At 41.1% G+C, this 24,603-nt stretch overlaps 2 protein-coding genes across 2 annotated transcripts; one reads left to right on the forward strand and one right to left on the reverse strand.

Annotated features, from left to right (window-relative positions):
* Positions 1 to 325: 325 nt before the first annotated feature.
* On the reverse strand, positions 326 to 3,048 carry slc60a1b (solute carrier family 60 member 1b). The gene is made up of 10 exons (XM_076742000.1): positions 2,819 to 3,048; positions 2,524 to 2,722; positions 2,046 to 2,288; positions 1,785 to 1,947; positions 1,504 to 1,619; positions 1,188 to 1,361; positions 937 to 1,084; positions 783 to 853; positions 523 to 643; positions 326 to 420 (listed from the first exon to the last, which is right to left on the reverse strand). The coding sequence occupies exons 1-10, from the start codon at positions 3,046 to 3,048 to the stop codon at positions 326 to 328; spliced, it is 1,560 nt and encodes a 519-aa protein (XP_076598115.1).
* Positions 3,049 to 19,184: 16,136 nt separating this feature from the next.
* lemd1 (LEM domain containing 1) lies at positions 19,185 to 24,277 on the forward strand. The gene is made up of 11 exons (XM_076742089.1): positions 19,185 to 19,511; positions 20,753 to 20,864; positions 21,528 to 21,665; positions 21,757 to 21,821; positions 22,113 to 22,160; positions 22,273 to 22,428; positions 22,640 to 22,724; positions 22,844 to 22,938; positions 23,085 to 23,165; positions 23,297 to 23,370; positions 23,541 to 24,277. The coding sequence occupies exons 1-11, from the start codon at positions 19,320 to 19,322 to the stop codon at positions 23,851 to 23,853; spliced, it is 1,359 nt and encodes a 452-aa protein (XP_076598204.1). The 5' UTR covers positions 19,185 to 19,319; the 3' UTR covers positions 23,854 to 24,277.
* Positions 24,278 to 24,603: the final 326 nt, after the last annotated feature.

The raw sequence follows: 24,603 nt of genomic DNA on the forward strand, positions 1-24,603 counted from the left end.
TCAAAACAAAACATCACAATTAAAATGGAAAACAGAAAAAATGTATTCTACATGTAATTATGATCATTATCCTTGTATTGTGAATTTCAAACCCTGATGCAATATAAAACAAACTATCAATCTACAATGTGATGAAAACTGGCCGTGATTTACAAAACAATCAAAGAGTGTGAACTGTAACCGCAGCACATTTTGCTTTGCAAATACCACGTCATTTCCAGCACAACCTTAGCACAACATTCATTTAGTAGGTTTTGGAAAAAAAAAACATTTTATGTCTTTGACATAAAGTAGCCAGTAAGGGACAAAACACAGCTGCTGGCTCTCAGCTGGACTCGCTCTCCTCTTTCTGTTCTGTTCTGGCGGATTCATTCTGCTCCGTTGCCGGTTCCTCCACCATGGCTGACTTTTTCGTCGTTCCTGTTGGGGTGCAGAGGGGGTTGGAGTGGGAGGTGATGAGCATGAAATGAATGAACACAAACCATCAGCAGCAGTATGTGAGGGTGCTGGTGGATACTGAACCTGTGAGGTAATTTCTGTGCATTCGATGGAACAGCAGGAGGGCGATAAAGAGGATAAAACCGATGCAGGCGATTATCATTCCACACAGCATGAAGCTGTAGCTGCCTTCAGTCTGCATAATCTGGGGATGAGACAGCAACATTAAACTACTGAACATGAATCTAAATCTCCACTGGGCTTGTGTTGTTTTTTGCAATTATAAGCTTATTTCTAAACTTCTGCACACTGTTTTTCTGTAAGAATGCATTTATTAGACTTACTGAGCCAATCAGAACCTGCATCACCATCTCTCCCATCCCCGCACTTGTCACCAGAACTGATGTTGCACATCCTGCACAAAGAAATGTATGGTTTATTTCCTCTGCTTTTATTGACTCCACGACTCATCATTGTGCTATGAACACTTCACTATACCCTGATAATCAAGGATGTCTTCAGTATAGGCAAGCATACAGGGGAATATGCTGCTGAGGAAAAGGCCACATAGACAGGTCCCAACAAACAGAAAGATGCTGCTGGTGTAGAAAATAAGCAGCATCAACACAGTAACAATAGCACCTGCCTGTGAAAACAAAGAAAATGGAGTACAATCAATTCTGTGTTGATATCACGAATCGTTTGAGCTTTCATTGTGTATGTCTCATCTATAATGTGAAGGCACTTACAATGTTGAACATGAGCAGTCTCACAGGCTGGAAACGGTACGAGAGGGGAATGGACAACAGGCGTCCAGCAGTGATCGCTGCCCAAAAGATACTTGCCAGGTAACCTGCTGTCTTGTGGGGCAGCGACAGAGGTGGTGCCACACCGTAGGTGTACACAAAGCCGGCATATGCACCCTGAAAAGAAAAGGCAGATTGTTTCATGTGCTCTACTCTCTGTGTTTTATGTGAAATGGATTTGGTACACATTCATAAAATTTCACGCGGAACACAGTTTGTGAAATGCTCGTTATATTATTTATCTGCACCCCTCACTCACCACAATACCATCGGTCATGAAGAGCACCATGCCACCGAGGATATGAATCATAAAGAAGGATATTGGCAGCCCGCGCAGGTTATCATTCTGACAGCAGCTAAAGATATCCCCATGGCCTGTAACAGAGTGAAAAGTCACAAATGACAGATTGTAGCACACAAAATGGCATTTATTGTGATTTTTTTTCATCTAAACTGACTGAAAATCCACTGAGGAAAGCATGCATTATTCATCTTGAAATAGGGTTCCTATATAAAAATCCTCTTTTTCCATGTCTTCACCTCCAGCTTCGTGTTCCTTCTGCTCCCCATCAGGACCCTCAGCCCCCTGCTGGTTCTCCATTGCTAGTTCATCTTTGTCCAGAAGTCGAGGACTGCTGCTGGGGCAACATGGGATCAGCTGCTCCCGATACATCAGGAACAGGACTGCCATGGGCACGGGCAGCTGGGGGTGCACAAATAACATTCACCTTTTGTCATTTTCAATAATTAAATGAAATATCTGATCAGGTATCTCTCATGTATATCGGTTCAGTGTCTTACATTGATGAGCGCCATGATCCAGAAGGCGTACTGCACAATGGACTCCTCTTCCCCTCCCTCATGGGGCAAGTGGCTCTGAGTGATGTTGTGCTCTGCAATCGGACTGTTTCTCAGCATGTTCCTGAAATGATGCATGATCTCAGTGCCATTCCCTGTGTGATTCCCACAGCCTGTCTCTGAGAGGAAAGGATCTGCAATCAGTGGGCTCACCAGGGCTCCGAACCCAATGAAGAAATGAAGAGCCTGTAAAAAAGACAAAGGTCAGAGACATGGCCTGCTGTGGTTTATATTATATAATTGGCTCATAACTTGACTACTGAACATACTGTGCAATAGAAATATCTTGTTAACTTACTACATTTGAGGAGAAAGACAAATCAAATGCTCCTGAAGTTCTCCAAAATATAATTTATATAATGTCTGAAATGTGAATGCTATTATGTCAGTACTTGTACAGATAAATTACAGGCTTTTTCACCTGTAAGAAAACAGCAGAGTCCTTCTGATAGATGGTCACCAGCTGTATGTTAGCGATGGTGTCAATGATGCCCATCGCCAGTCCAGACACAGCCATGGCAATGGCAAGCACGAGCACATTATTGCAAAAAGGGATGACGGCAAATATTACAGAGATGATGAGAGCAGAGATAAATAAGGCAGACAGAGCACTGAACAACCTTTAGGAGAGAAAAGAGACAGACACAGTTGTAAAGATTATCTCTCCTCAGATTATTTTGCAGCAGAGTCTTGGGATGTGAGTGCACCGTACTTACGTCCTCTTGAAAACACCACCCACGGAGCTGCCAATTAACAAGCAGAACTGCTGGGAGAAGAATACCCAGGTAATCTGGCTAAGTGTTGATTTTGTTTGACATTGCAAGTCCAAAATTGTAGGTCCGAGGAAAGCAATGCAGAGTCCAAAGCTGAAGAAAACACTCCAGTAGGTCAGCGTGTGATGGGCATTCCTTTTGAACAGAGTTAGGATCCGCTCGTCCACAAACATCTTGGCCACAGCGGAGTACCTCAGAGAAACAGACTGCCAAGGGTTGCTTTTAAATACGGGACAGCAGCTTGGTGAAGATTTGTGGATGCTTGTTGTAGTATAATGAGTTTCTTGATCTCTTTTTAAAGCCTCTAGCTCCCTCCTCTTTGGATTGCTTAACTGAAAAGGATGTCCTCTTGAGTTAATGGGTGAAGTGGAGATTCTTCAAGCAATACGACCACTTGAATTGTGTCAATGATTAGCAATGAGAAAGAGCCTGTGTTGAAATGCTACCAAAAGGTGTGCATTTATATGTCACGGCACTTCCAACCCTATCAATGGAAAACGTTTCAGGAAGCAATGACGCATAGGCTCCTCATGGACAGGTTGTCTTTTCTTTCATACCTGGACAACTCTGCAGCAACTCATTACGAAAGACCCTTGGAAACTGATAATTACATAATGTGTTATAAATGAAATCATACAAACTAAAAGTACATCTACTACTACTCTTTAGTGATCATTCATGCAGCGCCACCATCACATTAAAATTCACATCGCTGTCCAACTCTTTGGTCGGCGCACGTAAAAGGTCAAAGTTTTCACCTATCTAAGGAAGTACTTCACCACCTACTACATGGATTGGTGTGAGACATTCATGGTTCCCAGATGATACGTCCCACTGACTTTGGTGATCTAACTTTTCCTCTAGTGCCACCATGAAGCTAACATTTTGATTTGGTTGGAGTAAAATGTCTCAACAACTACTGGATGGATTAGCATGGATTGGTACAGTTTAGTTTATCACCAAATACCTGCGAAACTAGTGAAATTCCCTTCTTATCACCTGTATTTCGTGATTGATGCTAATTAGTACATGTTAGCATGTTAACATACTAAACCAAGGTGTTGGTAATGGAAAACATTTTATTCCACCTACTTATTCTTTCCTAGCAAGCATGTGTGTATGTGGGTGAGTCTAAAGTTCAGGCTACTGAAGATGGACAATATGTGCGATATGACATTGTAATGTTTAGCTTGACCCAGTTTGATAATGGATGTCAACCGGTGAGGAAACTGGCAGATGCCGTGCATGTAAAGACTACTGCATGATTTAGATATCTGGGATTCTTGCTCCGTTCTTTGGATTTAAAAATGTATTTCATAAGGAATATCGGGGAGGAATGTGTTGTATTACTTGACCATCAGTGGTATGAATAAAAGAAAGGGCTTAAAACCTAATCCCTTTAATGATTACATGGGAGAAGCAAAGCTCTACTGCCTGTGGCCAAATATGGGCTTCCGGCAATGTCGGGAAACTAAGGAAAAAACATTATTAAAACCGTGAATTTAGTCATCTTTACATTAAAAGGCACCATAAAAGGCACTATGAGTTTTGTGTATAAATATTTGCATGATGATGACACAAATCTTTATGTTTGTTTTATTGTATTATTTTTTTTTTTTGTGCTCCCTGTAATCCCAGTTATTTTCTTGGTTCTTAGTCTCGCTACTACAGAGACCCAATTAGCTACTTCTGAAGTTCATTTGTCTCTAAATAGTATGATGCATGTCTATGTTAGCTATCTGATTTAAGAAGTATGCTTCTCTGTCATTGTATCTTTGCACACAGTGTTGGATGCCAGGATCACACAGCCTGCAAAGCTAACACATGTAACTGATTTGCAAACATGCCCTGCAAGCGGGAGATGCTGGTAAGGAACTAAACCCTGAGAAATATATGTGTTTATACAAAAGGCATTTATTAACATCTGCTTCCTCTTCTGGAGATATGGCAACACAAGATGGCTTCTCCAGGTAATTGTCAACTAACGTGGTCTTAGAGGAGTGAAAGGGGAGTGTTAAAAATCAACAGCAACTTCTAGTTACTGAAGTAGGACATCAGTTTTTGAACAAACGTGTTATTTACACAGGTTAGATTGGGAAGCGGCACTGTATGTGTTAGTTAATTAAAGAACAAAAAATGTGCCTTGAAAATGAACTGCTGCACATTTTATAAAGGTAAATGTAATGCATCAAACTCACTGTTCAGCAATTTAATATCCAAAACAGAAGAAGAAGAACTGTGAATACGCAAATTTCATTCATTTCAAAAGTGTAACTGCTGGAAACAAGACTGTCTCCTGTTTTTCTTTCTCAGTGATAGTGCAGTGGAGGGGGAGTGTATCCAAAAAAAAAAACATGCTGGTAGTTGCTCAGATTAAAGGTGAGCACATGAGAAATGTGCCCCCTTCAGCAGATGAATGGCAAAACAGACTTCTAGTCAAACTCTGCACATACACCAAAGGTTTGGAACCGAATGCCACAAAACCTTGACAGTAAAGTCAGATGGCTGAGAGGACTACTTCTTATTTTCGAATGGTCTTTCATGCTTTTAGGTTGTAGAATAGATGTTTTTTTGTATGAAGGGCTTGCCAAAAAAAAAAAAAAGTAAGGTTTTGTACATGGAGAACAAAATGCTGTATAAGTTCAATCAGACTGAAACTGAAAGGACAGAAAGAGACAAACATACCTCTGAGCAACAATTAAAGGTGAATATAAGAAATCAGTCATTGATAAAAGAAACTGGAAGCTTAACATCAAAATCTGTGCACATTTAAATGGAAACAGGGTCCCGTTTCAATATCAAATGCACGATAATGTGTAAAACAAGCTGGAACAGGACAGGCGTGTTGCTTTATTAAAGCTATTCTTAATACTTCTAAATAGAAATAGAAAGTTTGTCTAGGCTTTGCTTGTCTAGGGTTTGCACTATTGGAAGTGGATGACTGGATATCAGCTGAACATACTTTAGACTGACCAATCACAGAGTAAATCTATTCAATCTGACCACTGTGCAGACTGCAGAGGGCTAAGAGGAAAATATCTGGAGCCCATTTGCACTGTTGTGGTTCAATAATGGCTGAGGGTCACTTGCATGTTTCTGGACTGAAAAACAAATTCAAAATGGAAGGGCATTTGGAGAAAACAACATTATTCTCCCATGTCATGCCACACTGTGGGGACACAGACTAAATGGAAGTTTTAATCATATAAATAATATTCTTGTTTTGAGGCCACAACTATTTCAAATGTAACGTAAGAAGAGGATAGACTGAAGTTCTGTACAATTTCTACACGCAGTTTCAACACTAGATGGTGTCCAAGTGTTGCATTCATCCACAATTCAAGGCTAAATCAATCCGGTTTGCCTCCATAGAAATATATTACTTTGGCGGCTCTTTACAAGGAATATCGTGATAGTGGAAACAAGTTCATAGAATATTAATTATAACCCAAAGTGATCACTGTTGTTAACATGCTTGTCATTCCTCTCATGTTTTTCTCAAACACGCAGAGAGCACAGCCTCTCTTTCTCAGCCTGACACATGGTTTGCTGATGGCAGCCACATAAAGAGACAAGACATCAATGACAGGGTCTAAAGTGGACAAAAACAGCGCTGCCTTGCTCCTCTCCGTCTCATCTCCATAGGCTGACATTTAGCCAACTCTCAATCAGACGCCCGAGACGGTGCCAGGACAATGTGACAGGAATCATAATCTGATTGCTCTACTTTTTTCTCTACGCTCTTCCCCCACCTCTACTGTTTTCTTTATCTATATACTGTGTTTCTTAAAGGTCCAGTGAACCTGCAGAGAAACGCACATGCTGCCATACACTATAAAAGAGGAGTAAATAACATGGATTACATGCTAATACCTCCAAAGCCCAGTGTATTTCTTCATAAGCCTGTGGTTGTGTATATTTAATCATACGTGAGCGAGCATAATAAACATGTGACTGCTCATGAGAAGGAGGATGTCACAATATACGTGTGTATTATTACTTGTCAAGTCAGGCAGGCATGATTCGGTATGTGCATGAACACAAGTGAGGGTATTAGCTGAAGTAGACATGATACAGGCTCCTCTTGGAGCAATAAGAAATTTATCTGTCACCTATCCACATTTCTCCCGTCACTCCCCGTAGCCCTGGATGGAAATGCCCTGCAGTGTACCCCCTGAACACCTCCTCTGGCCCAAAATAGAGCCAAGGATATGTGGTATGCAAACAGACATGTCTGCAGGGCAAAACAGTGCTATTCTACGAGGCTCGGTGCCTCCAAACCCGCTGCTGGTGAGGCAGTTTGGACATACAGCACTTGTGAAAGTTAGCTCATGAGTAGATCAAGAAGATATCTGAGCATAATTATTCAGAGAAGTTTGAGAAAATGAAGTGTCACTTTCATGTGAAATCATTTCTATTAAGCTGATAAGGGAGCGTTCTCGAGGCGAACTCTTTCCATTAAAAGTATGAAGAAAGCCATCCACAGATGGTCAAACGGGGACTGAAAGTGATCTAATTCTTGATAATGCTAAAACTCAATTGGTGTATAGGACAGCACCACCCTGTGTCCTATGAGCTATGTTTATATACTCATTTGTTTGTCAGTTATATGTTTCAATTGGAAACATAATTGCTGCCTGGGTCATTATCACCAGCACATTTGCAAAAAGTGCAAGAACTGCTGCATTTCTCAGCATATGGAGGACGTCAGGGCTGGACGGCTGAGGTAAACTTTGGTTTGGTTAAGTTTTGGGAAAAACTGTGGTTTTGTTTACACATCAAAAAAGTAAACTTGTCCTGCCAAGCATCTGTTCAAGTCACTGTTGACTGTCTCTAGAGAAAAAACAGGATTTAACTGAGACCATGAGCTTCCTGTAACTTTTAAGGAAAGGTGCTCATCTGCACACTGCGACGGTTTTCCTTGCTGTAATCTTTCATCCTGTTCATACTGACAACTAAGAGACGCCTTAACCTGCTGCAGGACTGACAGACAAAATCCCCCCTCATCAGTCAAGTGCAAAAATGCATTGTAAAGTTTCTCTGAAGCGAACACGAGGTCTTAGGAAAATCAAGCTGCAGCCTTTTTAGCGCAGCGTTCCCTCCTGGTGTTTCTCCTCCTGTGCTGAGTGCTGATAGGAGCATGCAGAGGGTGTTTTGTTCCATAAACACTGTAACTTGTTGAGAGACAACCACGCTAACAAACACCCTAACCCTAACTACTCGGATTAATTCCAGATCAACATTAGAATGCAGTGGTGGAATTTAACTATTGTAGATTTACTCAAGTACTTCTTGTACTTCTTTTCTTTAGTATTCTCATTTCATGCAACTTTATACTTCAATTCCAATACATTTGAGCAAATATTGTACTTTTTACTCCGCCATGCTTATCTGATAGCTTTAGCTAGTTTTCAGATTACACTCTTTTATACCCTTCCTGTGGAGTGATAACCATGTATCTCCAAATGTGTACATTTTGAAACTGGAGGATTAACTGGGTTGAGAAAATCTGTCTGCTTCTTAAACTAAACAAACCATTTAAAATCCTCTTGGATTGGCTGGAAAATGCCTTGTCACAAAGCTCAGGGCTCCACCGTAAACATCTACAGCAGTAAAATTAAACATACATATTAATTCAGCAGTAATATTCATCCAAAAACGTCATTTATAAAAGTCAAAGATTGGGACTATTTCACTGCAGAATGAGTACATTCACTTTTGATACTTCAAGTACATTTTGCTGATAACACTTAGAGAAGTAAGGTTTTGAATGCAGTATTTTCACAGTGTCGGATTAGTACTTTTACTTCAGTAAAGGATTTTGTTGAATTTACTCAACCAGTTCAGTCACGTTATTATTGCTTGAATATTGTGAGGAAAACCAATCAAATACCTTGTCGGTGAACATTTAGCAGATACATTCAGTAGCAACATTTTGACTTTGCAAATACTTTTCCAAATTACATTAACAAAGCTGTTCGCTGTTGCACATCATAAATAAACATAACTTCTAGGGGGAACAGCAGGAAAAAAAGGCCCGACCTCACAGGAGAGATCTTTTAATGCGACCACAGAGCTATCATGGATCTTTTTCAGTTGTGTGCACAGTCGGTCACAATGTCGTTTGAGTTTTGTACTGTATTGGCCTGAGTGCAAAGCCGCAGTCTCCAACCGTCCAGGCTGTAATATCATGTGAATGGAAGTTCAAGTTCAGTGGAGCGTTGACGCTTATCCAAAGACTTCAATCAGAAATTCCCACCCAGGATTCCTAAAAGCACAGCAGCCGATCACATCTGGAGCCCGCTGAAAATAATGGCTTCTGTCGGCCAATCCCCACTCTGTACTACAGATGAAGGGAGCGATGCTGCATCTGCTGATCCCTGATTACTCGCTGATTATACTCCAATGCTCAAAGCTGTTGAGTGATGGTTATTATTCGTCTTATTATGAAATGTTTATTAATGGCCAATTCATTCATTGTTGGCGTATCTACGCTAGACTACAGCACATCATTTCTAAAGGCTCAGCGTTTCACGACAAATTGCACTCATCTTCAGATTTTGGTTTGTAAACTCTTGTAACTCGTTCTTTTGACGCAGTAAAGCCGACATTAAATCCTCTTGGTGGGATTTTCAGGTGTGGGGTGCGCTCCACTTTAAAATGTTACAACAAATCCTGGAATACATTTAGTCATCAGGTGCCACTCAAGTCCAGCTCTCAAGGTTTATAGCAGGCTGCAAGTGATGATGATGGAAAAGAAAAAGCCCATCATAAAGCCTCTGAAACTACAGTGAACTACAGATATTTAGTTTAATCACAGAAGACTAAGAAAACTAAATAACACTTTATATTAGGGTACACATATTCACCACTAAAGGATGCTTATTAACATGCATATTAGTGGCATATTGGCTTTTCACTTTTTTTCACATCATTAATTATTAAAGCCTTATACAGCTATTAAGGGCTAGGTTATTAAGTTAGCATTCATATACAACAAGTGTACAACAACTGTTGTAGTATATACAGAATAAGGCATTAATTCATACTTTATTAAGACTAATAAAGAGGCAGTGTGCTACTAATATGCATGCGAATAAGCAACCTGTTAGTGGTAAATATGTGTTATTCATAGTATAGTGTTGCTGCAAATTATTCAAATATTCATATTGTGAGAAACTGAAACTGGTGTATATTTGTAATTTTAGCTTTAAAAATATGACTCAAATGATGAAATGATTAAAAATAGCTGCCAATTAATTGTTTCCAGTCTGTCTAATTGTTGCAGCTCTAGCTCATAGTGAATGACCCCTCCGCTACTTTTTGTGAAAACACAAATGGCTCATCTTCAACGTCCTATTCAGTTTCCAATTTAATTTCTCTGCCGATGTTACGCAGGAAAGAAAAAGAGGAAATACATCGTTTGTATTCGCAAACGCTCAAAGCGACGATTCATTTGCTGTTTGAAACCTGCTTTAGTACAACAAACTCTGCTACACGAAAGGAGGGGAGCAAAGAAGAAAGAAAGGTTGTGAGATTATTGAAAGTCTGAAGGCTCTTTGGTGAATGCCATTATGTTAGCTGCTGCTAAAGGTGTTCTGATGTTGCTGCTTGAAACAGCAGCTCAATGTGAATAACACTGACATGCAGCTTTTGCATCTGATATCATATAGTCAGAGCCTTCCATAACCGATCAATCAAATCTGTATGATTTTTGGAAGAATGGTTTCTCCTGACATATGATTCTGCAGGAATTCTAGGAATCATTTTAATCCATTGAGAATAGAAAGAGAGTTCTAGACTATGGAAGCTTAGACTGAGCCAACACAGGAACAGAAATCAAGCACTGTGCCCCGTTTTCATGGATGAAATGCTTTGTCAGTATATCAGCACAGATAATAATTTCAGTGTACGACCTCAGTGGATTTAATGAAAGGCAAGCGATGAATTCAAAAACCCCACAAAGGGAAACAGATTTCTGTGCTGAGGACTGAACCGGCTTTGTTCCCCTGGAGATTTTGCTATCAGAGACAGAAGAGAGAACAACTCATGCATGCAGCTGTCTGGTAATATATGTTTGTACACACATCCGGACACAGAAAACACAATGGTGATTTATTCTTTTCTATCATAAGATGTCTCTTGCTTTCCCCTTCCTCTCCTTCTCCCTGTCCTCCTCTCCCCCGCCTCTCCCCGCACAGTTGTAGGGAGCAGAGCAATGATGCGTGTCTTAGTGAAACCTGGTGAATAGTAATGAACCGAGCCTGTGTGTTTTTGTGAGGGGAGGCAAGAGGAAGACAGCGAGAGAGGCTGGGGAAGGGTTTGTGGGGAGGGAGGAGGAGGAGGGGGGTGGACTGTGAGTGAAAACAGGGCTTCTCTTGCGGCACTGATGCAGCACAAGCAGCGGTGAGAAGCACAGCGGTGACTGACAAGAGACGCAGTTGCATTAATCCTTTACACCCTTTACATGATCGCCTTCGCTCCGTGTCACGCCGCACATCGGCCATTCCGATCAGGACGACGTCACATCACTCATTAAAGCCGTCAGCAAATTGTCCCTGGGTGTGTTTCTTGTGCTTCATTATACAGTAGCTCATTCTTCCAATCTAACCCCCCTCCTCACATAGACGGGGGGAGGAGGGTGTATTAGTAGAGGAAACGGATGGAGGGGGAGAAAGCTGTGAGTGAATGTGGCTCAGAGAGGGGCAACAGCACCTGCTGTCTTCATCCCAGATTCACCAGGCAAAACAGCATTCTCCCTCTACTAGTGATGGACTCGTAGGAGGACAAAGAAGGCAGAAAAGAGGCCCAAACAAAGACTAAGAGACTCTAAAGACAGCAGGATCTTCAGATCAGTGCTGACTGACTGAGCCACTGTTCATTTGGTAATCATCTTGGCCCTGGATTTTTACCTTAAACCTCGCACCCAAGCTGTCGATACTGTATGTGCGGGACGACAAAAACAAAGTTTGAGTCAGTGCCGGCCGATGACACGAGCATCAGTCCGGGCGAAAATTAATAAGAATGTGAGCCTCTATTTACAATCGAGGAATAAGTGACTGGAATATTCAGCAACTGGCTGCAAAGATCAACTCGAGTGCCAGGGCTGAAAGGAAGGGAACAAACACAATAGACCGCCCCCCCACCTCAGCCCCTCTTTTATCCTTTTCCATCCAGGACCCATGGGCACTCTGCCAACTTGGAATCTTAAGAACTCATTCAAAGAAAGCCAAAGAAAGGGACTTGTTTAAAACCAGGACCCATTCTCTCACAGTCTCTTGTTTTTCCTTACATTTCCCACGTGAAGAGGGATTTCTGGTTGCTGTTTTTTCTGACATCGCAACTGAGGAGGAAAGGGGCAAAGGGGGGGGGGGTGGTGGTGGTGGTGGGGGTCCAAGAATTGTCATTCATGTAACGTTTCGTCAGATTCCTGGTTTGAGAGTATTGTGAGCGAGTGATCTCCCCTCTGAGCCCTCTTTCTCCCTCTCACGCTCTCTCTCTCTCTCCCCCAGTTTTCATTCTGCTTTTACTCTTTCTGTCTCCCCACTCTCGCTCCTGCTCACATAGTAACTCCTCCCCCCCACTACCCATTGTCTCTCCATACAGTATTAGGCTGAGGGGATGCCATACTCGTTCCAGCGAGGGACGCAGGAGAGGGAGAAGGAGGTAAGAGTCAGATTTATAGCATGAGAATGCATCCGGCACTAAATGCCCGTCACTGTGACTTTCAGAAGTGTAAAGTGTGCTGGTCAGGATAGCGGTTTGTTTTCATCAAGGATGACAGTGAGGATAAGAACCTGCTTCACTGGTGCTTTCATGTGTTGTATGCAGTGTTTCAGTGTGTTTTGGTTGTCTTGTCTGCCAGTGGAAGGTGCTTAGGTGTGCTTTCAATAAATGGAAAGGGAGCACAGCATAGGATAAGAAACCAGGCGCCACCCCATTATCTTCATCTTTACCTCTATGTTCAAAACCAGTGTCTCAAAATGTCAAATTGTGGATGTTAGTAATTGCTGGCTGTTGTTATAGCTCATACTCCTCTGTCCAAAAAATATATTGAACACTGCCATGATCTAAAGCTATTAAAAACATCTGGCTGCTGACGACTGCCTGAATTGGCTCCCAGCAGAGAGCGACCATGTACGATGTTTAGGGATTAAAGCTAATCCTCCCTGTGGCTGAGATTCACCTTCTTGTCTGGACAGAGTCTGACACAGGGGCTTTACTAATTTATGCTGAGACATGCATGAGCACAGGCTCCCTGGAGCTCAGTGGCAGTGGTCTTTTCTCGAACCTGGAAAAGGCTGATTGAGTAAACACTTCGCCTCAGTCAGTGGGAAATGTTCTCTGTCAGAGGTCATGTGAATGTCCAGCATATGTAAAGCCAATAAGGGACTAATCTCAGTGTGTAAACAGTCTGATGCCTCACGAGGCTGACAACCTCAAAACCTCAACATTGTGCGTGAATAAAGTTAGCATGTCTCATGATGGAAGTTGGGACATCTCGGAAAAATGCCACTGAATAAAAAAGCTAAGGCAAATGCAACGAAGGTGTGGGACAATATAAACTATCTAACAGAGTGCTTTTACTCCCTTTGCACCGGCAGAACAACTTGAAACAGGTGCATAAAAGGACGACTAGACGTGGTTCTCTCAGTATTGGACAGTTGCGGCCGAGTACAGGAAGCTTTGTGTGCTTGTCCAGAGGAAAAAAAAAAAAGGAGAGGCTGTCTCAATGGGGCTTTTGTTGTTTGAGTTGGAGACAGCAAGAGCACAAGAAACACTGACTGACAAATACCTGGCCCCTCTGTGCCTCAAATACCTCAGCGTTGCACTTGATACAATGTCAACAAATGCCTCCTCTGTCCTCTATAGTAGCCCGTTTCCTCTCTGTCCACAAGATTTTTTCATGTTTTTATAAAGGCTACTGTTTTCTGAGCAGACATCTGGGGCAGCAGATTTGGGCTGCATAGCTGGAGTGCTGGGTCTCTCCTCACTGTAGGGTCGAAAGTGGTCCAAAGCACTTCCAACCATTCAGTGCTTAAAATTGTGGCAAATGGTCTTGTGTTTTGGTTCAGTGAATACAAGAGATTCTGAATAAGTTCAGGTTTTTTAAGGTTAAACAGTCATACGAGTGTGAATGAACTTGAAATCAATCAAGCACACTGGCTGCATTTCTGTGCATTAATGATGCTTGACTCATCGGCACGATGGCTTTGATTACGGAGGCACAAAGGCCTACTGCATGGGAATGTTAACTTCATATCTAAAGAAAAAATGTTTTGGTCATTAATAAAAACTGCTCAGCCTTCTGTGCCCAGTGCATTAAAATGCTGAGGTAATGATCTCCTTTGTGCATGAGGAAGTCAAGTGGGGGGTTGCTACACAGAATATAGAAAGACTTTACGTAATCTGTTTTGAATTCAGAAACAAAATCCTTTTGATTAACATTGCACCTTTTCCCCATAGACATTGATTTAAAACTGCATTTTTAATCAAAGATTATTCTGAAAAACCCCCAGAGGAGTTGAACAGCTTGCAGAATCCTGCTGGAAGATTCAAGCATTCGGTAGGGGTCGATTTATTTGAGTTTGAGCTGTGAAAAATATAATTCCTTCTGTCTAAAGACTCACAAGACAGTTCAATTTTACTCCCCCCGGGCCTCAGATGAATACTTCCAGTTTCTTTAGTTAATTATTCATGTGGCTGTGAGTTTTAAATCCTGACTGTTGTCTGCAACCTGCCCCTGTTTTTTCCTCTCTGTTGTCAAGCTTTAAGCCCTAACTGCATGATTTCTCAAACTGCATCTAAGATTTTTTTTATCATTATCTTCCAAATCCAACCACAACTGTGTCTTATGGCTTTCTATTCCTATGTGAGTTCTCTCTAACATGTCATGTAGGGTTTAAAGCCATTGGATACACAGTGGACAGTCAACTTAGCAACTCAGTTTGATGACTTTTTGACATATTTTTAAGATGAGACACAAAGTCAGTGAACAGATGAACAGATTCCAAACATCAAGTATGATCTTCATTTGGCATTTTTACCGCAACTTTAGCTTGTGTGGTATTTTGTTCAGCTATTTGTAGCATCTGAAATCTTACGTAATGACATCAACAAAAGCTGTAGCCAACAGCAGCTACATCACGCATCTCTCCCTGCGTCAAACATTTGGAGTCGTGGGGCAAATACAGATATTCTGAGTTGAAGCTCACATTAATTATCCTCCTGCAGATGTTTTGGGGAACCACCGCCTGGTTTTAAGTTGTGAATTAGCAGATGGTCAAGGAAATGAAACAGTTCCTTTTCCTGCTGCTGTCAGCCGTTCTACAACTTCCATGAACAGCTTAGCTCTCATTTCTAACTACTGGGAAGCTTACTGTGGAAGTCACAACTCCGTGCATTCAGAGATGTGTTTACTTTAATGACTGAGGGACATTCGGCGCTGAAATGTTTTCGAACCATTTGCTCAGGGAATGACACCTGTCTAGTTTAAGTCTGTTTAAAAAGACAAAGCTGTAGGAAATCTATCCTATCAATAATGACAATTATGCACATGGCTGATTCAGATTTGCAAAGAATTGGACCTCCATTCCTGCTGCTGATACAGTGTTATTGTTCTTGTGTTTTCACATTCATTAAACATGCCATGCTATTATGTGTTCCTACTAATAAGATGATGGAGTAACATTATTCACTCCAGTGTTATTGGCTTTCTGTAGTCCTAACACTTAAAGACTTAATTAACAACATTATGAAATGGTCCAACTGTGACAGCCTTTTCTTGTTACCTATTAGCCAGGTGACATTTGATGACTATAAAGAAGTGAAATTAGAGAAAATCGTTATTTTGCAGTGACAACATGATCGCAATGTGTGAAGACGAGGAACATTACACTACAGCTCTACTATCTGCAGAAAAATAACAAAAAATATTCATACTCGTAAGGTGAAAAATGATTATTTTACATGCCTTAAGCGAAATATTTGCCTCCAGCTTTTCAACCAAGAATGATTTTGAACTATAAAATATATGTTGTAAGGATCCAATTACTGGCCTGTCTTTTGTATTCAGGTTACAATTTGGAAAAAGAAATATTTTTTTTCATTCATCTTGTTTACTTGGCTCATTTGTCTTATTTCCAGTGAGCAGAAAGGAAGAAGTATCGGTCGTTCAGTATTCATCATGGTTTTCATTAAGTGAGAATGAAGTGGGATCCAAATTAAAGCAGGTTTTGGGCTGACCTGCAGCAGTGCTAAACCACAGAATATCAGTCACAATTATTACATTTATTCAATGAAAAATTGACATTCATGAACTCCCAATCTTCACCACTTTAGTATTTTTGGCATGATTTAATGCTGGAGCTCATTGTTTAATGGTCGTTTTGATTTTAATATTATTACTGCTCATTTTTGATGGAAGCCAGAAGAGGATAACATGAAACATGAATTGGAAATTTTAAAACTATATCATTATGGGTACCTGGTGTGCACCCCAGCTAGCTGAGCCATCCCAGCTCTTGTAAAAAGCCCTTCAAATGTGGCCTCTCACGGCTCCAACCCCCCCTCCCTGTCGAGTAGATTTTTCAAAAGGATTCCAGGAGCATTCAGCCCTCTGACCGCAGTACCTCTCTGTTGAATATCTCCAGACTTTGAACTTGGAAGAATCCATATCAGACTTCTTGATTTAAGTCTTACTTCTCTGTGCAAAGCAAATATGAGCAAGTCTCAGACCTTTAAGAATTGATTTGAGACTTACAATATCTGTAATCCTTTGCGATGTGACAGTGTCCTATAATGTTTAATGCCACAATCCTCACTTTAAATCTCCGGTATGCTTTTAGTTTTCATATGTTCAAAACCATTAGAGTAACATCTCTTGCTGAAGATCATCAAAGGGTCGCAATGTTTTGCTAATTTTAACAGTGGCGTTCTGGCTGGGTGAACTTTAAAGGTGCCCTGTGGAGTTAACTTGTACACAAACAAAGTTATGTTTGCATTCAGCGTTACCCTCCAAAACTGTGTGTATGCTTGAGGGCTAACAAACATGTGCAAAGCAGAGTTATTAAGGATTTTAATACCTACATTGTTTAAGTCAATTTTCACAAGCTTGCACTCTTCTTCTTTCCTGCCTTTTTTGGTGCATTGCAGCATATCCTGGCATGTTACCACCACCTGTTGATCAGTGCAATCACCCACATTCATGTGCATCCTCGAGAGTGTGCACAAGATAAACTAAAAGGGGACCCATTCATAGACAGACAGCTCCATAGCGCTAAGTAGGTCAAAAACTCCACAGGGAACCTTTAACACACCAAGCAGCAGTTTCTTGACCTACCTGCTCTGAATCATCGGCTAGCCAATGAGCAAAACAGTGGATCAATATTAAGAAGACAGGCCTTCACAATTAAGTGGTAAAACATACAAAAAGGACATTCAAAATGCAAGTAGGTCAGTTTTTTTAATCTAATAACGAAACAGTGTACATGTTCACAACTGCTGGATCCCAATCAGGCAATTTCAATCCCCTCATCCCTCTGGAAATCCCCACTGAAAACAAATGTTGTTTTTCTCCCATCACAATGTGTTGATCCAATCTAAAAATGGTACAGTTCAAGTTCACAACAGTAAACAGCACAGCAGGTGATCAAGTCTGTTCAACTCAGACTCAAATATGACTGCAATGGGATGTAAACACCGGCTGTCTTGTCATCTCATATTTGCATGCACAGAGCAGCAAGATAGCGAAGCTGTCATCTAATTAAATATGTTTTAGCTGTTTTGTACAATTTGCAACAAAGACAAGCAAAACAACCCATCTATTGTTCAGGGGATACATTTTGCTTCATCTATTGATGCTTTCGCTGGCATAAAGTGGTAATCAAATGATACAATCCATCTCACCCTGTTTCATTTTGTGTTTTTTTTCTTGTTTTTTTGCATAACCTAAAGCAAACCAGGAAATTTTAACTACTAATAATTATGACTATTTGTTGTTCCGACAGGGATCTGTTTGACGAAGCAGGATAAATGCTCTTGTCACTTCAGTAGCAGATGTTAGGGGGGTCGACATTGATGAGTTTTACTCTATACAGTGGTTCACCTGCGTTCAATAATTATGTTTTTTGAGAAGGACCCTGCTGTCGGTAACCATCTCCCATGTTTTCACTTTAAGCAAAGCTTACAGGTGGTATCACTCATTTCATAATAAGATCTCTGAAAACACCAGAGGCCTGTTCCAAGAAGCAGCTTCACTGAGTTGTGTCTTGACCTCTGATTGCTGATTTTCACAGCATTTTTTTTTTTTTTTTTTCCATATGATCAACATGTTTGTTGGAACAGATGCCTGCTGTAGATATCTGGCTAGAAGAAAAGCCCTCAGTGGCACATTTGGCACACCCTGCTGTACAATCACCTGAATAAGCATTTTGTTTAGTTATTTTTGTATTTTATCTGTTAACAGGTGTTAGGAAAGGAGCTACTCACCACCTCTGCATGCACTAGGAGGATGCGTCAGTCCTGTAAAAATGAGGCAGCAGCATGCAACAGAGACACCACGACACCAACGACGACAAAAGCCCGGGTCAAACCTGGAGGTCAAAGGTATACATCAGTTAGACTGGAGAAATTTGTGCCTAAAACTCAACTATGTGAATTATCTTTGATATTTGGGGTTTCCACCAAGGCGTTTTCAGACAGGACATTTTGACAAGTCACAGCAGGAAAAGCACAGATGTAATTGAATAATATTAATGATGGCTGAACTCCATTGAGTTGCTTCAGTATCAGGCGCTATCACACAGTGGAAGGGAGGCAGTATTAGCAACACCTGTGCATTTCCTACTATGATAATTAAAATGTCTACTTTAAAAAGGCCCCCATTCAAAAAATAATGCTGATTAATTGAGTGTGTTTAATTTGACTGAATTATTTCTTTTTAGATGGGCAGCTCCAAACTTCCATGCTCATTAACTAACTGTGATTAAAAGCAGGGATGTTATCATAAACACAATTAGCTTGCTAACTAGCTAATGTTAGCTATCAGTTAATACCAATTACAACCAAAACAATACTTATAAAGCTAACCAAAGCCACACATGCCCTTTAATTTTTTTATTTTAAAGTTCACTAGCATTTAATAAAAAGGTCTTAGGTTTAATTTAAATGTAATGAACTTCAAATCTACAGACACACACTATGCTAGCTTGCGGTGCTTGTATGTGTACTCAGTAACTGTAAAGCTAACTACTCGCCGTCAATCAAGTCGTCAGGTGCAGCTGTTCTCAGTTCAGTCACTGTGATCCTCAGACCACAGGCAGAAGGCTTCTCCGAGCAGCTCTGCTGGGCACATCTCACCCCAAAGACGTTTTTCTACAAATATAAAGAACAGCAAAGCACTGAAACTTAACTATTTTTCATTTTTTCGCGTCGTCCTTGCGACATGCCGCTGTTTGAGGACCCTGCTCTCCTCTCTAAATCTAGACTGAGGTCAGATTTAGTCGCCCACAATGTCACGCTGCCACCCGTCAAGAGCAAAAAGGAAGTTTATGTGGAGTTACACCTAAAAAATATCGACCAGAAAAACGCAGCGGATTTTTCTAGCGACGAGGAGGATCAAGCCCAAAATGAGGCCGTGAGTTTGTTAACTTTTTGGTGTTTTTACGCCCGAACATAATTGACTTGTGCGGAGTAAAACTTTCAACCACCACTTGAAACCCTAAGCATACACGTGTTGCCTAGTATGACTTATTGACAATGCTGCGTTCAAGGACATCAACCATTTTCTATTATTATGAAGGCTCGCCGTGCATAATTGGCATGGACTGAATTAAACCGATGCTTCGCACTGTCAGCAGCTGTGGAGGGGAGGAGGGGGAGATTTGGGTCACCGGCGACCAAACAGTCCTCTCAGCTTGCAGTAACGTTAGCGTTTGGGGTCCTTGACCACTGAGCCACCTGCTGTGTTGTATGGCTGGTATAGATTTACACGCGACGTTTCTGTAGCTGGCGGCTGCTGTTACAGTCGCGTGCATGTGTTTGCAACACCTGTCACATTCATTTATCAGCCCCAAAAAGATCAGCACCTAAAGCCTGGAGGATGTTGCTGTGCTGTGTCATGGGGGTAGAAAGACTGTTAAGTCTGTGTGGGCAAAGCATCCATTACAAAATCAGCTGTGCTGTTAATCAGGGTGGAGATTCAGATTTAGAAAGTGCTGCAAGATCAGCACCTTAAACCCAAAACTGAGATAAAGAGCTTGAAGTGATCAGTCAGTTCAGTCAAAAAAGTGAATTGGCAATTTACTTCATATTCAGTTAATTATACTTTTCATTGAATATTTCGGGGGATTGGACAGCAAAACAAGCACTTTGTAGATGTCTAGATGTCACCATGATGATTTTTTTTTTTTTTTTTTTTTACATCATAGACCAAACCTCTTTTTTATTTGAATTTAAAAATAATTAGAATATTAATTGACAGTTGCAGCCCTACTGATAGTTGAGTGCTTTTTAGAAGTGGACATTCAGGTGTTGTTATGAGGAGTGGTGACAAAGATAAGTCAAGTACTTTACAGTCAATAAACCTGTCATAGATATCTGCCCATTTATATCTAATAAGCCAGTATAAACTAATAAAACAGGCCCTCTGTTATATTTTTGGGCTCCACTGTAAACTTTCACTCTTCTTCTGTGGTTGTTCAGAATAGGTGAATGTAAAAAGCAGAAGATTCATGCAGCACCCAAATGTGATGAATAATGAACAGATTTGTGAACTGCAGCCTCCAGCTGTTTTTTATGGTCTGTGTCCCACTCGTGGAAACTGCTGGCATTCAAGCTGCAGCCTTTTGTCTAAATTCAGCATTTTTTTTTTGTGAGGACAAGGAGGAAGATCGAGAGGATGCAGAGATCCCCGATCCGAGCTGTTTGACTGATGATGACCTCAAGGCTGCGCTGCTCAAGCATGGGGTTAAAGCTGGGCCCATAGTTGGTGAGGTTGCATGTGATTCTGTCTTGAAATTGGTTTTCATTGTATAAATCTGACCCTGGTCAACATTCATGCAGTTTTGTGTTTTCATGAATGTCTTACGATCCTGATTGTGACAAAGCTGGGACGCCTGTAAAACATAATTAAAAACAGAATGCAGTCATTTGCATACAAACTGTTTACCGACTCCAGTTTTACAAAGAGTTCTGAGCCCATGTCGTAACATCCTTTATACAAATGTGTTCACAAAGCGGTGAATCTCGCTCCATCCTGAACGACTGAGCCTTTCATACCCAATCATCACGTGTTACCAGTGAACCTGTTTACCTGTGGAACGTTCCAAACAGGTGTTTTTGGATCATTCCACATCTTTCCCAGTCTTTTGCTGCTCCTGTCCCAGTGTGTTTGAGACATGTTGCTGCATCAGATTCAGAATAAGCAGATATTTACAAAAATCAATGAAGGTGATGAGGTCAAACGCTCAATATATTGTCTTTGGGCTGTTTTCAATTGAGTGTATGTTAAAAAGGATTAGCAAGTTATCGCATTCTTTTTTAGGTTTTGTACCGCATCCCAACCTTTTCAGAATCAGGGTTGTAGGACATAATATTCACCTTCACCCCATTTTTTAGGTGGATTTGCTGAAGTATTGTTTGTCTGTGCTAGCCTCCACCAGGGCCTTGTATGAGAAGAAGCTCAGGAAACTGCTTCAGTCTGCTGGACACGACCATCTCAATGGAGCAGAGAAAGGTGTATTATATTCTGACAGTGAGGAAGAAGAGAAGGAGGAGGAGGAGGAAGAAGGTATAGCTTGAAATACTCTGGATTATTTGTCTACATGTTTTGTTTTTATGGTTAGCATGAAATAATCATATGCTTTGTGTATTACTTTCAGGTTCTGAAGGAGCCAAAGAAGAAACTGTTGAAGAGACAGAGCAGGCCCAACAAGAGAGCAGCCAGGTGAGAAACTTGCAGGTGAAATGATTTGGAGTTTCTGTGCATATTATCTCTTGAATTGTCTGAAATCAGAGATCGTACACGACCTGCTGTATGCGCTTTTGCTGGTTAACAGATCTTCCTGCATTTTTGGCATCTCTGTCTGTATTGAAAGAAGTCTTCCCCACAGTGCCACTTAGTGGATATAAATAGTAATTACAAAATTCCAAATGGAAGCGTTCACTCTTCGTAATATGCGCTTGCATTTTGAGTGTTTGTGTGTGTGTTTTGTTTTTGTTTTTGTTTTTTTTTCAGAATGGTCATTATGTTTACCCGCAGTGCTTTTTACCCTCATCGAGGCTGGTAAATACAACAGATATTCATTGCACAAAAAATTCCATCAAACTAGATTTTTAGGGGACACTGATTTTTTTTTTTTTTCTTTTCTGCGTTTGATTGGGTTGGTCTTTTGTAGCGTGCTTGTGCCTCTAGAAACAGGGAACGTTGTCCCAAGCGGAATTCAAAGAATTCCTTAAAACCATCGGAGCGGAGGCCGCCTCACTGCTCACAGATTCCAGTAGGAATTAGTAGAGCATCCTCTGTAGATCAACGCTCAGGATTAGGATCAGGGGTAGGCCGGTCTTATTTCACTTCTCTTGTGGATTTTAAATTCCCTGCATTCCTTGCTTTGACTGCCTAACTTTATTGTGCATCCTGCTGAAGCCACCAATGGGAAATTTTCTTGTCTTACAGTGATGGGCATTGCTATCTCACTGGTGTATAGATTGTGTGATGAATGATGCATGTTTTTATTGCTGTTAATGTGATAATAATCCTTGCAGGTTCCATCTGGATCACAATCCGTTATGCCTAATGGTTGCTCATCATTTTCCTCTCAGACCTTCAGCATCACTCAGATGGTTGAGGAGGAAAGTTGATTCCACATTTTTAAACCCACTTTCCACATCTTTCTATTTCATCTTTTTATTATGAGTAATCACCGCAGGATTGCTCGCTCAGTAATGTACGCTCTCACTCTAAACAACAGATGGAGAGTCGGACGGCACTCTCTCTTAGCACAGACACTGAGAGAGAGTTGAATGGGAGCAATGTGCAGGAGCATTGGTCACAGTCCAACGGGGTCAGTAGTGCTCACATTGTTCAGTCACACTTTGAGCTGAAACTGTGGTGGCTGTTGGAGTGGTTCACTGGAGGTTGGAGGCAATTCAGACTGCAGAAATTCAGCGTATCATAATCTGTTACGTCTCCTTTCCTTAGCCGGACAAGCTAATTGTGGACAAGCATACCATGAAGAACCGGTCCCTGTACTACACTCCCAAGAGCTCCCCTTATAAATGTGGAATGAAGGCACATGCATCTTCTCTCTGACATTTATTTTTCTATTTGTATCCATATCACTTGATGGTGGGGGTTATTTCTGGGACATATTTCTGTTTTCTCTTGTCCACTTTGTCAGTAATTTCTTCTCTCTTTTCTAGCTTCCTCCAGAGCCTGTGAAAGCCACGATGAAGGACATATTTCCAGACAGTCGGGGCACACCCACAGGGATCTCGTAAGTGTCTAACCAACACCATTAGACTGCGCCAGTTAGGAGTTCTTCACGGCTATCTGAGTTATCATTGCATGTGAATTAGATTTCACCATAGTACAAGAATGTGCAGGAATACCTGGTGGAGCATTTTGTGATTGGATTATCAGCACACGTACCTTGTTGTATTTCAGTGCCACATGTCGGAGACCCATCAAGGGTGCAGCAAGGAGACCCATCCAGTACTCATACCCAGACACTCCTGCCAGTCCCACGACGCTGGAGAGACGAGAGGTGGAGCGCCGCCTTGTGCCCATCCGTATACAGATTTTGGTCTTCCTCATTTTGGTGGTTTTCTTATACTTTGTTAATGTTTGTATTGAGGACAACTCATTCAATCCGTTTGTGGCCTTACTGGACAATCTAAACCAGGGGTCAGACAGTGAGGAGGGGCTTTCGCTTCAGAGTGAGACGCAGGACACACCAGCGCTGTCTGGACAGGAGTAACTTTCTCTTTTTTAATCCTGTTGCTTTTCTTGGTGGTGCCAGCCATAATGACTTCATCCTGGGATATCCACAGGAGGACGTATTACTCTGAGCGCTGTTTATTGTCGGCTGTGTTTGTATGGGTGCAAACTGTAAAGTTTTACATTTTTGTATGTGTTGCTTCTGGATGTGTGCTTTTGTCACTGTAGTTGAAACAATCACAGAAACACAAAGATTAAGTTGCCCTTTAAATCATTAGTGGCTGAACATTTTCTTTTTAAAAATAATGACAACGTTGTGTTTTTCCTATTTTCTAACCAAAATTGTACAACGTGAGGGTGCCTTATCGATGAATTCATGCCACTGAACTTGTATAATGTATGTTTTTTTTTTTTTTTTTTTTTTTTAATATTTCAACCATTTAAAATAAATAAAGGATGATTTGCTTCATATGTCTGTGTGCAACTGATAGGAGCATAAGAGAATGAGAATGCAGATATCACAGTCAGTTGGGATCTTTCATATAGTAAAGTCCACTTTTAAGATAAGATAAGATAGGACTTTATTGATTTCACACTGGGGAAATTTAGTGATCAGACTTTTACTATATCGCATTAGGAAGATAGCAAGTGCAAATTATTGTTTATGCTTTCTGACATAATGGAATTAAACTGCCACATGCTGGCAGACTGAAAACATGTCTGCAGACAATAGGTGCATGTTCGCTTTCGGGCCAGCAGGGGGCGCTCGTTCAACCACCCTGAACTTTAT

Source organism: Chaetodon auriga, chromosome 10 (genome assembly GCF_051107435.1).
Source record: "Chaetodon auriga isolate fChaAug3 chromosome 10, fChaAug3.hap1, whole genome shotgun sequence".
Classification (NCBI taxonomy): Eukaryota; Metazoa; Chordata; class Actinopteri; order Chaetodontiformes; family Chaetodontidae; genus Chaetodon; species Chaetodon auriga.